Raw genomic sequence first — 15,405 nt, 5'->3', positions numbered from 1 at the left:
AGCAAGTTTCTTAGATTCAAATAATCAGAATAGTCATACAAGATATGCAAAAAGTAGACAAATTTTTTTTATGAATATCATCTTAGATTCAAAATTAATCAAATAGATCTGACTGCAAAATTTTAAAAAAAATTATGGTCATTAAATAGTTAGGGATGTTGGGAGAGGCATGATGTTTCATCCATTTTTAATAATTAATTTATAAAAATATTAATCGTTGATTTTAAGCTTTAAAAATATAGTTAAGTAGAAGTATTTCAAAATGTTTGTTTCTCTAGTTAATTTTGAATACTGTTAGTAACATGACAGACAGTTAGTAACATATTGCAAAGATATAATCACCTCTCTCTCCCTCATAATTTTGGCATTTGGATGCTCAGTAAGATACATGTGATGAAGGTGATAAAGAAATTATTTCTATCTTGTTTGTTACTATTAATTTCAATGAATTTCACTATTTAATTTACCACAAGTTGGGGTATTTGAATAGAGCAGTTTATTTCAAGATTTCGTTGATTTAAAAGTAGGCAGTGATGATTATTGAGAAATAGGAATAAATATAACATTATATTGTTCTCTACAATTCGCCATATTTTAACCTTACAAATGTCTGGTGACTGTTCATAACAATGAAAGATTTTTTTAAACATGTGGTTTGAATTGTCTCTGTATATCATCAACAGTTGGAAATGACAGCCGTTTCTATTTGCTACTCCTTCGTTTATTGTTATAAGAAACTTCTCAAGATATCTCCGATTCTTTCAATAGCACTTTTCGTATAACCCAAAGATGTCTTTTGATAGTTTATTTCTTTTTGAAAAAGTGCATTTGTTGTGAGTTAGTAAAGAAAATGTCTCCATTTTTCTATTTAAAAATGTTGTTTTAGAAAATCATTCTGAAACTAACTTCCTTGAAAATTTTAAAACTGGAATTTTTAATTATATTAATTTAAAGAGTCTTGATATTATGAAATTCATTTATCGTCTGCTTATAATTTAAATGCATAACTTTTACATTTGTAATACACGGAAATCGATTATCGAATCATTTCTAAGAGGGAAAAAAAAGCTTCTTTGGTGCATACAGTCAAAATTTATTTTTATAGTTACCTGTTATTTTCTTGCAAGACTTCACTTAAAAGACTTTTCTTACATGATTTAATGTGCAGAAATTTTTTTTCAGAACTTAACTTACTTGTTTCAATTGTTTTATATTTTAGATTATTCAAATAAAGTTGTAATCTAATGATAATAAGGAATAACAGAATATTAATGAATTATAATACTAAAGAAATATAAATCCCACTTGCTACGATGCTGGTAATTTGTGATTATTTATTAAGGATTAAAAAGCCGATTCTTAATAGTTCAATTTCAGGAATGAAATTCTCATAAGTTGAATCATAACTGCATGAATTTTTTTTGTTAAAATATTATTTATTATTTTTAAAATAATTATTATATATTATAAGTATTATATATATTAAATGAATTATTTATATATTTTTTAAAGGTAAGAGTGGGGAAGGGTAAGTAATTCTTTATTGTTGTCTTAATGTTTTTACTTTCTATTTCGGCAACAATAAATTTTTTCAATTTTTTTTCCTCCTTTGCGTCTGCATCTGGTATCTTGTGATCTTTTGATCATGATAAAACCATTAACTTGCTTTCTTTCTAAACCATTAACCTGCTTTCGGATATCTGAAAGATATCCGAACAAAAATCTTTCTTCGGATATCTGTATGTGTTCGGAAATTTCTTAACTAGGTTCTGTGCACGAGTTTGGTATCGACTGTATTAACACAAGAAATATTCAAAAAATTGCTTCAATTAATAAAACATTTAACCCTTATGTTCATTTTGTATAGTATACCATACATACAACTTTATAAAAATATACTACCGCTTATAATAATAATTTTAATAATAATAATATAATATATAATAGTAATAATAATAATAATAATATAATAATAATTTTAAAATATAAAAAATATATATATAAAATATAAAATCAGCTACCTATATACATTTTTTTTTTTTTTTTTGCTTTTCTTCAAAAAAGCAATCTTGCCACAATAAGGGTTAATTTTAAACGCACTTCTTCTGTTAACATCTTTGAGCTTTGGTTCAAGTGTGTGTGCAGCTATTCCTCAAACATTCTTTTAAAAGCTGTGTTTTCTTCCTTCTGAATTTAACAAATCCGATTTTAAAGATTGACGATAAGACCAGGTAAAAGCCTCGACGTAATTCTCTTCTATAGCAGGCAGATTCATTTAGGGCCCAGAAACCAGGAAGTAATTATATGTTCCTAAACATCAAGTGATCCTCTACCAAACGCTCTTCTTTCCAGGACTGGCTGAGGAGAGAGTACTACAGGAATATGGCTAAATCCTTCGCCTCCATGCGACGCAAGAGGGATGGTTCCAGCAGCTACTCCAAGAAGACTGTGAAAAGAGCCAAGAAGAGCATTCAAACCTCTTCCACTAGCCTATCTGAGATCACTGATAATCTGAGAAACATCGAGGACCAACTGTTTCAGGACGCACTGCAGACCATGCGCGAAGGAGGGGACGACTACGAGGACGACGTCCACAAACAGAATCGGATTTTCAATGACCTCAACCTGGCCTATGATTTGGAGACCATGCGAAATGCCTTCTTTCGACTGAAGGAGACTCTGGGAAACATGGAGAATGAGGGAGATGAGGAGATGTATCACAGTAGCAGCAGGAAACGAAGTAAGCCATTGTTTTACGTAAAATCATTTTAAATTTTAGTTTTAAGAGTGGCGAGGGTGTGAAATTTCAACTGTTGAAATTTTGAAAATGCAAAAGTGAAAATGAATGAATGATTTCAATGGCTAAACTGACATAATACGAAAAAATGCGCGAGAATAAAAACTTTAAAAGTTATGTTTCTTAAGCATTATTGTAAAAGAATTTTATTGAATATTTTGAACAATTCTATTTTGAAATCATTCATTTTAGAAAAAAAAACCCTGAAAAGTCTTATTCATCAAGTCAGTTCTTTTATTAAGCTATTTTAAATATAAATCTAAGAATAATCTGATTTGAAGTTTAGAAAAGAAGATTTTCGAGTTATAAATTTATCGGACATAAATAATTTTAAAAAATGAATCATGATTAGCCCCGTTTCTCTTTTTTTCTCGCGTCAAGTAAAAAATATTGAAGGCAAAATAAATTCCACTCAAAAACATCTAATAAAAAGAAGTTTTTTCAAAGGGAAAATTAAAAAAAAAACACTTTTAGAGAAATGGCTATTTTTTAAATCCATCAATGCCTTCAACTGAAGGCAACTAAATTTTTGAAAAGTCTTATACAAGAAATCTTAAATTATATTTGATTTAGTATTATTTTTATTTTTTCTCAATATAGATATGGCACTTTCTTTATAATATTAGAATAGAGTTTCTATCATTTTTTATTATTTAAGTTTGTGGATTCGAATGCCGGTTAATAGTTATGCATTTTTCTAATTGCAATAGATAACCACGTAAAGAAATATTTTAATTACCTTAGGAATGGAGGAAAATAAATAAATTCAATGACTGAATAGAATTTTAACATATAAAGTTACTCTTACGATTTTTTTCTGATATAATTTTTTAATAAAGTGCATACGAGATAACATAGGAAGGTTTGAAATCAAGAATGCAGGAAAAATATTACAAACTGATAATTCAAAATTGCTGTTTAGGAAAACTTATGTTACGAATTTCTAAGATTTCAATTAAAATAATCTAGATAATGGAAAGGTCTTACAGTGCTGATTCAGTGCTAAAAAAGAAAATTCTAACATAATTGAAAATCAAAGAATCTAAAAAAAAAAAAATAATATTTGACAAAGTATAACAAAGAAGCAAACATCTTAAGTAATTTCAAAACTTTTACAAAAAAACTTAATTTTTTTAAAACTCTGTTTGTTAAATTTAATTTTAATAATATATTAGAATATTAGTCGAAAAGTCATTTGATTATCCACAATTACGATTTGAAACTGCGCGCAATAATTTATTCAAATTTTCAGTTAAGAATCTGAAAAAAAATTTCAATAGATTTAGAGCGAATAATGCTTTTTAAAAAAATAAGATTTCCGTTAAACATTTGAGTTTTGTTAGAATAGATATAAGTTTAGTATTTATCTTGATTACAATGATCAATTCCTTATAGAAGATATGTCCTTATGGGGCATCTGGGCATGCCACTTTTGAGTTAATATTTAGTCGTAAAAAGTGTTTTAAAGCAATTTAAAAAATAAGATGCACTAAGCTGCTAAGTAATACATCACTATTCTTCATTTTGTTATTGATTTCGTTGAGAAATACCTTATATTCCATTTATTTACCCTTTTTCATCCAAAAATAGAACGAAATATATGATTCGATGCATTTTTTTTACAGGCAGACAATGTCCAGCCCTGGACACACTGACCAGTGACTGCTCAACTCTGAGTGACATCATGCCTGATGGCCCGTTGAAACGTTTACTCCTGAGAGCATGCAACTGGCATGAAGTGTGCTACACTTGCGTAAGTTTTTCTCATACATATTCTACTTTCATTTTATATAGGAAATGAAAGTAGATTCGAACCACCTGTAATCCGACAGACAGTTCTGTTTGTGATATTGCTAAAGATTGATTTGCCTATCTTTATAGCATTTAAAAATTTTAATTTTTAACTATCAGTATTCAGGGTGTATCCTCTAATCGTAGCACAACAGCTAATTTTTAAACTGTTTTCATATTTTTTACGAAAACAGAAAAACTTTACACGCATATTCCATGCTGATAATAAATTCTCCTTTTCTGTCCTTTTCGAGCCCAACTCTGAAATATTTGTATCTCAAATTTCTTTTATATTACATTATAGTTATGGCAATTAATATTTAGCGAGTGGCTAAAACTATTTCATGACAGTCTTAAAATCCGTTTCAATAATCGACACGAATACTATGTCATTCTGTTGATTTTAATCGCTCAATAAAAATATAGAACTATAAACATAAGGATTTCAATGTAAATGGAAATTGAATTATTGAACAATTGTTACCATCTTGTAGTTTATTGAAACGCATATTAATCAGAGATTCTCATGATGTCTATTACAAGGTTATTCCACCCCACCTAATTAAAGGCATTAGATTAAATTGGAATAACCGAACAGCTCGACAGCATTGACAGGAACTAAGGTTGAATTCTAGGGGCCATCACCGGCCACGGTACAATCCTTCCCGTGGGAAGCACGTCCAGTCATCGAAAGGATGTAGTCGAAGTCGACTCCCACTATTTCTGCACCCACGCGGGTGGCGAGAACCAACCACCATGCTGGAACTTTTTAAGTCTCATATGAAGATGGGAATAGATGCAAAGTGTAGTAAAAAAAAGATTGGTGGCACCAGATATGCTAGTTTCAACTTTTTGAGTACTACTTTTTCAATTCTATCAATTAAGTAGAATGAAAAAAAAAAGCCACTGATTTTTCAACACTCTTACAAAATTTATTAGGAAAGGGAATTTATAGGTCCTTTTTAATAAGTGTTTTATGGTGAAACATTTTAGCCTGAACTTATATTTCTTATTAAAACAGAAAAAGCAATTTTTAGGCTTGGACGCATATTCTACGTTTATATCTTGACAAATTGAATTAATTTAGTTTGATTATATTAACGTCCCATTTTTTAAAGCAAAACTAGGGCTATTTTGGGATTACTTTTACCTCATACTTTTGAATCGCGGTCAGATGACGAGGACGTCATCTGAACTGGCATCCCCCTTTCCAAATTTCCACACTACACCAGCGGGAGGACGTTAGACCCCAACGGATTTAACATGCACCAGAACCACTTACACGGCAATTCATCAGTGGAATAGGGTCTCGAACCTGAAGCCCTTCGGTTCCGAAGCCAAGACTTGCCACCAAGTCACTGTGGCCTCTTGACAATTGAAATCTCATAGTTATAGATTTTATGCACACACGCATTGCAACGATATTAAATACATTTCTTGTGTGCATTCTTTGTTGCTAAAATTAAGAGTAAATTTTCAAAAAAAAAAAAATGATAATCAGTCCTGAAATATTACCATGTTATCATTAGAGTTTAGAATCTCTATAACCATTGCAATTCCGAAGTAAAAAAGTAAAAGAAAAAAAAGTAAAAGAAATTTGACATTCCAAAAATTGTTCGTTAGAATAGCACATTATATAATAAAAACGATCCGATTATTGTTCATGAAAATAAAATCTTAAACTAGAAAGGAAATAAGCCCAATTATAAAAATTATTAAACCCAAAAGTATCTGCTACCACCAATAATTGAGAGGGAATTGCACTACAAGTATATAGTAGTTGGTAGAATTATATCCGCTTAATTATGTCCCAAAAATAGTACGAGCGCAAGAAGTAACAACTTCCAGGAGCAATCTTACAGTGAACGTATCAGTCTCACGTTTCTGCGCATTTTCAGGAATAGTTATGCCGAGATTGGCAATTGGTTGGAAAAGCATCCGCTCTCATGTCACCGTTGTCATGGAAACTGATCAACTCTTGACATTAGATGTCTCCGGTTGCCATCTACTACTTTTCGTATAAATATTCCGTTGCTCGGCGAAAAGTATATCATCGGTGCAGAATTTCAAAGGTCATTTAATCTTACTTATCGCTTCTTTTCTGGAAAATGGCACTAGAAATGGCGAAAGTTCGTAATATGTTTCTAGGCAACTTGCATCGAAATGCTTGAAGAATTTTGTAGTTCTCTATAAATGCTTCAATTTTAAGTGTTCCAATTAAGCAGACGATCTTTAGAAAAGAAATTAGAAAAGATTTAGATTTAGAAAATGAATTTCCATAAGGCATTGTACTTTAACAATTCATCGAATATGTAATGGAAGATGTTTTAGAAAAGAATTTAGTATCCACTTGAATTGAATATATAATATATATTGTATATTTTTAATTTATAAAATTGACTGAAATATTTGTATCTCAAATTTCTTTTATATTACATTATAGTTATGGCAATTAATATTTAGCGAGTGGCTAAAACTATTTCATGACAGTCTTAAAATCCGTTTCAATAATCGACACGAATACTATGTCATTCTGTTGATTTTAATCGCTCAATAAAAATATAGAACTATAAACATAAGGATTTCAATGTAAATGGAAATTGAATTATTGAACAATTGTTACCATCTTGTAGTTTATTGAAACGCATATTAATCAGAGATTCTCATGATGTCTATTACAAGGTTATTCCACCCCACCTAATTAAAGGCATTAGATTAAATTGGAATAACCGAACAGCTCGACAGCATTGACAGGAACTAAGGTTGAATTCTAGGGGCCATCACCGGCCACGGTACAATCCTTCCCGTGGGAAGCACGTCCAGTCATCGAAAGGATGTAGTCGAAGTCGACTCCCACTATTTCTGCACCCACGCGGGTGGCGAGAACCAACCACCATGCTGGAACTTTTTAAGTCTCATATGAAGATGGGAATAGATGCAAAGTGTAGTAAAAAAAAGATTGGTGGCACCAGATATGCTAGTTTCAACTTTTTGAGTACTACTTTTTCAATTCTATCAATTAAGTAGAATGAAAAAAAAAAGCCACTGATTTTTCAACACTCTTACAAAATTTATTAGGAAAGGGAATTTATAGGTCCTTTTTAATAAGTGTTTTATGGTGAAACATTTTAGCCTGAACTTATATTTCTTATTAAAACAGAAAAAGCAATTTTTAGGCTTGGACGCATATTCTACGTTTATATCTTGACAAATTGAATTAATTTAGTTTGATTATATTAACGTCCCATTTTTTAAAGCAAAACTAGGGCTATTTTGGGATTACTTTTACCTCATACTTTTGAATCGCGGTCAGATGACGAGGACGTCATCTGAACTGGCATCCCCCTTTCCAAATTTCCACACTACACCAGCGGGAGGACGTTAGACCCCAACGGATTTAACATGCACCAGAACCACTTACACGGCAATTCATCAGTGGAATAGGGTCTCGAACCTGAAGCCCTTCGGTTCCGAAGCCAAGACTTGCCACCAAGTCACTGTGGCCTCTTGACAATTGAAATCTCATAGTTATAGATTTTATGCACACACGCATTGCAACGATATTAAATACATTTCTTGTGTGCATTCTTTGTTGCTAAAATTAAGAGTAAATTTTCAAAAAAAAAAAAATGATAATCAGTCCTGAAATATTACCATGTTATCATTAGAGTTTAGAATCTCTATAACCATTGCAATTCCGAAGTAAAAAAGTAAAAGAAAAAAAAGTAAAAGAAATTTGACATTCCAAAAATTGTTCGTTAGAATAGCACATTATATAATAAAAACGATCCGATTATTGTTCATGAAAATAAAATCTTAAACTAGAAAGGAAATAAGCCCAATTATAAAAATTATTAAACCCAAAAGTATCTGCTACCACCAATAATTGAGAGGGAATTGCACTACAAGTATATAGTAGTTGGTAGAATTATATCCGCTTAATTATGTCCCAAAAATAGTACGAGCGCAAGAAGTAACAACTTCCAGGAGCAATCTTACAGTGAACGTATCAGTCTCACGTTTCTGCGCATTTTCAGGAATAGTTATGCCGAGATTGGCAATTGGTTGGAAAAGCATCCGCTCTCATGTCACCGTTGTCATGGAAACTGATCAACTCTTGACATTAGATGTCTCCGGTTGCCATCTACTACTTTTCGTATAAATATTCCGTTGCTCGGCGAAAAGTATATCATCGGTGCAGAATTTCAAAGGTCATTTAATCTTACTTATCGCTTCTTTTCTGGAAAATGGCACTAGAAATGGCGAAAGTTCGTAATATGTTTCTAGGCAACTTGCATCGAAATGCTTGAAGAATTTTGTAGTTCTCTATAAATGCTTCAATTTTAAGTGTTCCAATTAAGCAGACGATCTTTAGAAAAGAAATTAGAAAAGATTTAGATTTAGAAAATGAATTTCCATAAGGCATTGTACTTTAACAATTCATCGAATATGTAATGGAAGATGTTTTAGAAAAGAATTTAGTATCCACTTGAATTGAATATATAATATATATTGTATATTTTTAATTTATAAAATTGACTAACGTTGGTTATCAAGCTAACAGCGAATAACTTGAAAAACTTGCTTATGAGAATTTATTTGCAAAAAAAAAAAAAAAAAAAAAAAAAGATTATGTAGATCATTTTCTGAGTATCCTTTTTTATAAATTGTTAAGAAAAAAATTCTTATAAAATTGGAAACAACATCAGGAAGAATATATTAATGTTTACTATATATTATGTTACTATTATATGTATATTATATATTATATACTATAATATTAATGTTTACGGTGTGCACAAAAATATTTTTAATAATTTTTTGTTGTTGTTGTTTCTGATGGCACTTGCCATGGACAAGCCTGCTGATTTCGAATTCAGCGATTTTAAGCCGAGAGAGAGCGTCTCTTGTTTTAGTAGCGCCAACATTACCAAGAGTACGATTTTGCTACTCACGCTTCACATTCGCTAGCACAACGCCTTTTTACAGTGGGGAAAATTCACGTATCTCACAGAACAGATGAAGAACAGCCATGCCCGAACCGGGACTCCAACCCAGCATGCCCAGATCATGGAGAAGTCGCGCTACCCCTATGCCAGGACGCCGGCAACAATTTTTTAAAAATATTTAATTTGTATAAGTAAGAGCATTGGTTCAGATTTTGTAAATGTTTTATTTTCAACTATAGTATCAATAACCTATTAACTCACAATTAAACATTTTTTTTTTATAAAGAAGGCTTAAAAAATCTTAATTCTTTAATTTCAAACAAACAAGAAAATGTAACAAAAACTTAAAAAACACTGAAAAAAAACTGTTCCCCAAAATCATACGGAAACCATATAAATTCTAGTTAAAAGTTTTTCATTCAATTCATAAAATTGCTCCTTTTGCATGAAGATTAATTTTAAATAACATTATTAAAGTAAAAATTAAAGAATTAATATCTCATAGCATTGCTAAAACAAAAATTTCGAAAAAAATGTATCAAAATAATCTTTAAAAATAATACTTTTAAGTACCAGTTTAAAATCTTCAAACATTGGAAATTTTGCATAAATCTTTTCATATAAAAGCTTATCTAACAAATGAAATTCTCAAAATTTAGACTTAACAGTAGTCATTATGTTGGCTCATTGCTGAAGTTGGAAACGCTTCATAAATTGAAAGCACCGGTAGACATTTCATATCCTCAACATTCGGCAATGACAAGGTGATAAATAGCCTGTCTATTTCTGAATCCAAATAGAACGTGAAACTAGGACAAGTTTGCTAATAAGCATGAGAGTAATTTATGAGCAAATATGAATCCATTTCCACCGAAATCCATATAAATCATTAACACTTGCTCGTTCTTTAACATTTTGAAATGATGTTGTCATATAAATTTTTAATTCCAAAGTCTTCGCGGGAAAATAATAAAAGAATAATTAAATTTTATTGTATATTTTCATTATTTAAAAAATACGATTTTTTTTACTAGCAAATAATTTTTCTGGTAATAAATACTAGAAATATTTTTACAGGTTCTGTAGAATGAATGTGTATATTTGTTATTAATTTATTTCACTTAATTTGCTTCTGCTTTTAATAAAATTATTTTAATCTGCAGCAGCGCACGACAACTAGTAGGTGTAGTTGTGTAGTAACTATGTACAACAAGGCTTATCTTAAATATATTATAATTTTGATATTTTTAAAGAAAGAAAGAAATTAAAATTTAGCAATTTATAAATAATTTGTGGACAATGAATTTAAAATAGACTATTACCAAAGTATTTAATTTAAAACTGAATTTTTTTTCTATAAAATAAGCAAAAAAAAGAACACTGTAGATTTTGTTATTTAGGAATTTATTGCATGCATTTCAGATCGACAACGGAATCATTTCATATCAATATTGTACTCTCCAGTTGTGCTTTAGCAACTTAATTTTCGTATTTAATGCGTATTTTCGAAAAAAAAACACAAAATAATAGTTAAATATTAAATAACAAGCATTATTACATTTGTCATGTGGCAGTCGCATCATTGAATAAAAACTGAATTCCATTTTAGTTTTTATATCCATTTCCCCAATTTTGCTTTACGTTTGAGCTTTTTTCTCTTCCGTAAATTATCAAATGAAATGGATTTAAGAACTACCACAGAACTTTATTGTTAAATAGAATAAGGCGATATGTGATCGTCTTGACTTCAGATTTAGGATGGTTTGTGCCTTGAAAAATGTCAATTTTTACATAATCATTTCAAATGGGGGCCAGATCAGAATATGGGGATGTTCACTATAGCAAAAATTTATATTATAATAGGTTTAAAAAGTCAAAAGCCTGATAAATTAGTTTTTAGAAACGCAGCAGACTGTATAACCGTATTTTTATAACAGAAAAATACAGTTATTTGCCTTTTCCCATAATTTTTTTTTAAATTTCAGTGTAAAATTATTTTAATTCAATATAATTTTTTTTTCATTGCACTCACATCAAGTTTTATATTTTGTTATTTAGGAGCATTGTACATATGTTAAACCTATTTTTGTTTATTTTTGAAGTCTAACATACTTTTAGGAAACTACTTATCAAGAATAATATTTATTTTTTAGATTTTTCAAGTTACGTGATATTCGATACGCTTTAAAATATTTATTTTAAATATATCAAGATAAAAATAAGTTCTCTGTAAATATTGAACACACTCTGCTTCAGAATAAACTTTCTCTTGCACCCCCCCCCCCTCCCATTTTTTTTTATCATTCAAATTCCAACCCTTTCTGCTGTTGAATCCCTTTCAACCACTTTAAATGCCTTCTTAAATTGGATTTCAAATCAATAAATTGCGACTTTTTTTAAATGAAAAAGAATTAATCGTATTGGGTAAAATAAATTTAAAGTAAGTGAGTGGATATTTGAAACTATCAATTCTTCTGTATCTTTCTCCGCAGTAATATCCGGACATCTTAATGATCCTTAAAAGTAGACCCTAGTGAATTTCGAAAGTGCGATTCATTTAGAAATGTCCTACTGATACTCGTTATACCGGCAAACGATCGCTTTGGGGAAATTTAAAGATTTATCCGACCCCCTTGTGTAGAAGGCAGTATGCGATAAATTGTCGATTACTGAAAAGTTTTGATGCATTAAGAAATCAAAACTGATAGTTATGAGAAAATAATAAAAATAAAAACATCATTAAAACCGTGCTTGCAATGTAGAAAATAATACTGCTATCAGTAATATAGCTGCCAAAATAAAATCATAAAAACGACAGGTCTTGATTAAATTACTTTTAAAAGCGAATTTACCCAAAAAGCAAATTGTATTTATATCCTTTTTAACGAATACTTTGAAATTTTCTCTTAATATTTGTTGTGGCCCAATATATATATATATATATATATATATATATATATATATATATATATATATATATATATATATATATATATATATATATTTATATTTGGTGCATCACTTTTATGGATTATGTTTTGGTCTCTAGAATTTTGCAAAATTTTTTTTTTCCTTCTTAATAAACTAATTAAATAGTTTAAGAAATTTAAAAATTTTTTTACAGATTTTACATTATGTTTTTAATAGATTTTACAGATAGTTTTTCCTTATATTTCTTAATTATCAGCTTGTTGCGAGAAGCTGGTTCATTGGGAATATTGGTTGGCTTTCTTTCCGGTTAAATCTCTTATGCATAATACGGATCTCGCAACATAGTCTATCCTTTTTAATGGCATCTAGCAACAAACTTGGAATTGTCGAATCATAGGTTTTAGATCCATTACCGTAGTATATGTAGACATTGTATATATTAAAATTGCCGATGCAAGACAAACGTCGACTCGTTGTTCTGAAGCGGAAGTGCTGAAGAATGGGGTGCCGACTAACATGTCATTTTCATCTTTTATTTACGGCACATGTAATATAGAATATTAAGGTTAAAAATTTCAAAAATTGTGTCTCTGTAATCGGCATTCAATAGCTGTTTTTGCCTAATACGAACACTGTCATCTTCACTACAAACTCAGATGGTCTTGCATTTCAGGAACTCTTTCTATTGCTTAAGACCAATATTTTTACTATCATTTCTGTTGTTAAATATTACCTCGAAAGTTTTCTCTATCACCTGATTTTTCTTTTAACCCTTTGCCCTGGAGGCCGTTTTTGTGGGGATGAATGAGCAACTCGAGACGTTTTGTAGCGCTTACATTTTCTTACCTCTGACTTAAAATGATTACACGAACAATTTAGCGTATAAAACATTTATATCCACGCATTTTATTAATATTTAAACCTACATGCGATATTTCAAATGTATGTCCGCATCAAACAAAATGGTAAACGAGTGTCACCTCTCGAGTTGCGGCATTAAATCATATGGTGAGTGAGAGTCACCTTTCGAGGGTAAAGGGTTAATTTTTCTGAATTTTTCCTATTTGTTCCTATTCCTCACAAATTTTTTCTCTATTTTGTTTTGGTATCTTTTTCCATTTGAATATTTTGTTTATTTCTTTTCTATTATTATTTAAGCTTAATTTCCTGTCTTCTATTTTTCTTTTTAATGATTATTTTTTGGAGGGCTTTCTTTTCTTTTGACTCCGTTCTTTAATCAAGTATTGCTATAGGGGCCTACATACATGTGTAAAATCGTAATGCGACTGTGTAATTTTTTTTATCCCTTTTTGCAGATTTCATTTATGATAGTCTCTCAAATGGCTACAGTTTACATTGTCTTTGCACGTGTTCTTACTTGCCGGAAAAATTGGAAATCTCCATGATTCTAGTTGTAGTTCAGTTACATTAACGTCCCGATTTAAAGCAACACTAGAGCTAATCTGCTACGGTCCTCGGAATTGTGTACTGCGATCAAATAGAAAAGTCGACAGCTGAGCTGGCACACTCCCTCCAAATTTCCGTACCACACCAACGGGAGGTCATTTGGCCCCGTTGGAATTAACTTGCACCGACGGTTCTTTTGTGAAATCGGGTTTCAAAAATTGGAACCTTCCAGTTTCGAAGCCAGAATCTTACCACCAGATCACAGCGGCCCGACTCCAGCTGCAGAGAGATGGGCTGCTGTTAAAGTGAAATATAAAATACTACATTAATTAATTAATTCTCTATCTCTTTTAGGGCAAGACCTATGGCTTAACCTCCGAATCCTGCGATGGCAGCTTCATCGAGCAGACCCAGACCATTTGTCGAAATGACGCCCCATGCGAGAGTACAGCCAGTCTCCTGGTGGTACCCCTGAGACAGAGAAGAGTCTTCTACAAGCGCAGCAATCCCGACGTCTGCGTGGAAGAGCCTTGCGTCGAGGCCTTCCTGAAGGAAGGGTTGGCTGCCATGGAAGAAGGCCGCTACGCCCTCAGGGACAACTTCAACGCCATCCGGCAGGCTTGAATGTCGTAGTCAACTGTCGTCTTATGATTTTTCTGTCTCTAGTGTGGCAGAAGAAATCTTGCAAGGATGGAAAGTTGGTACAGCTTGTACCGGTGCCACACTACCTATGTTGGCCGTAAATGTGATTTCTGTCTTTCAATTTTTCATTCACTTCCTTTTTGATGTAATGTATTCGTGGTTGATTATAAGTATGATTTTTTTTCAGTAGAATTCCTTTCTTAGTGGTGTAATGTTTATTGAAGGCAGGCGAGATGGGGAGAGTGGCTATAATGTTAATTGTTCATGTAATGTTAAATGATCTATAAATGGATGTTTTAATGTTCAATAAATGTTCTGAAAAACATTTGTTTGCTATGTTAGAATTTTTTATGTTACCTTTTTGAATGCGAAAAGTTGTTCCAATAAAAAATTTTTTGTTCGAAAACTTGTTCGAATATATCATTTCACTGATTACACTTTTTTTAAAATCAAATCCTGGGAAAAAAATGTTTTTATTTAGGACGTTTGTAAATTGACGATATCACTAAAAAGTACCAGAAAATTTTAGCGATTTAAAATAATATAAAAACTTTGCTACTCTGATTGAAATTAGCAAAGGACAATTAGAAAACTTATACCGAAAATATTTCTAGCTGTGACATTGAAATAATAATAATAAATTAATTCATTAAATATTATTGAGTGATGCACTGCATTATGTATCTTAATCAACTTTGGTATTCTATAATCAATTAGACTAAATAACAATACGCTATTTAGATTTCATAGAAATAAATTCTAAAACATATTTTAGATATACAAGATTTTCTAATGATTAAAATTTTGCCGTCCGTATCAGATTTAATTGAGATACTCTAAACCACTTAAAAGGATATACAGTAGTGCCAATTAAAACCGGTGCCTTTA

At 30.8% G+C, this 15,405-nt stretch overlaps 1 protein-coding gene across 2 annotated transcripts in view; it reads left to right on the top strand.

Moving 5' to 3' along the window:
- The window catches only part of LOC129967155 (uncharacterized), a 41,704-nt gene extending 26,781 nt beyond the window's left edge, over positions 1-14,923 (top strand). For both annotated transcript variants that reach the window (XM_056081854.1, XM_056081853.1), the window contains exons 4-6: positions 2,353-2,740; positions 4,423-4,550; positions 14,230-14,923. In XM_056081854.1, coding sequence (XP_055937829.1) covers positions 2,353-2,740; positions 4,423-4,550; positions 14,230-14,499 — 786 coding nt within the window. In that variant the 3' untranslated portion in view covers positions 14,500-14,923. The remainder of the gene's footprint in view (positions 1-2,352; positions 2,741-4,422; positions 4,551-14,229) is intronic.
- Positions 14,924-15,405: the final 482 nt, after the last annotated feature.

This window comes from Argiope bruennichi, chromosome 4, assembly GCF_947563725.1.
Source record: "Argiope bruennichi chromosome 4, qqArgBrue1.1, whole genome shotgun sequence".
In the NCBI taxonomy this organism is placed as follows: domain Eukaryota; kingdom Metazoa; phylum Arthropoda; class Arachnida; order Araneae; family Araneidae; genus Argiope; species Argiope bruennichi.
Note: the sequence above shows the minus strand (reverse complement) of the source record. Positions and strands in the feature narration are given on the sequence as shown.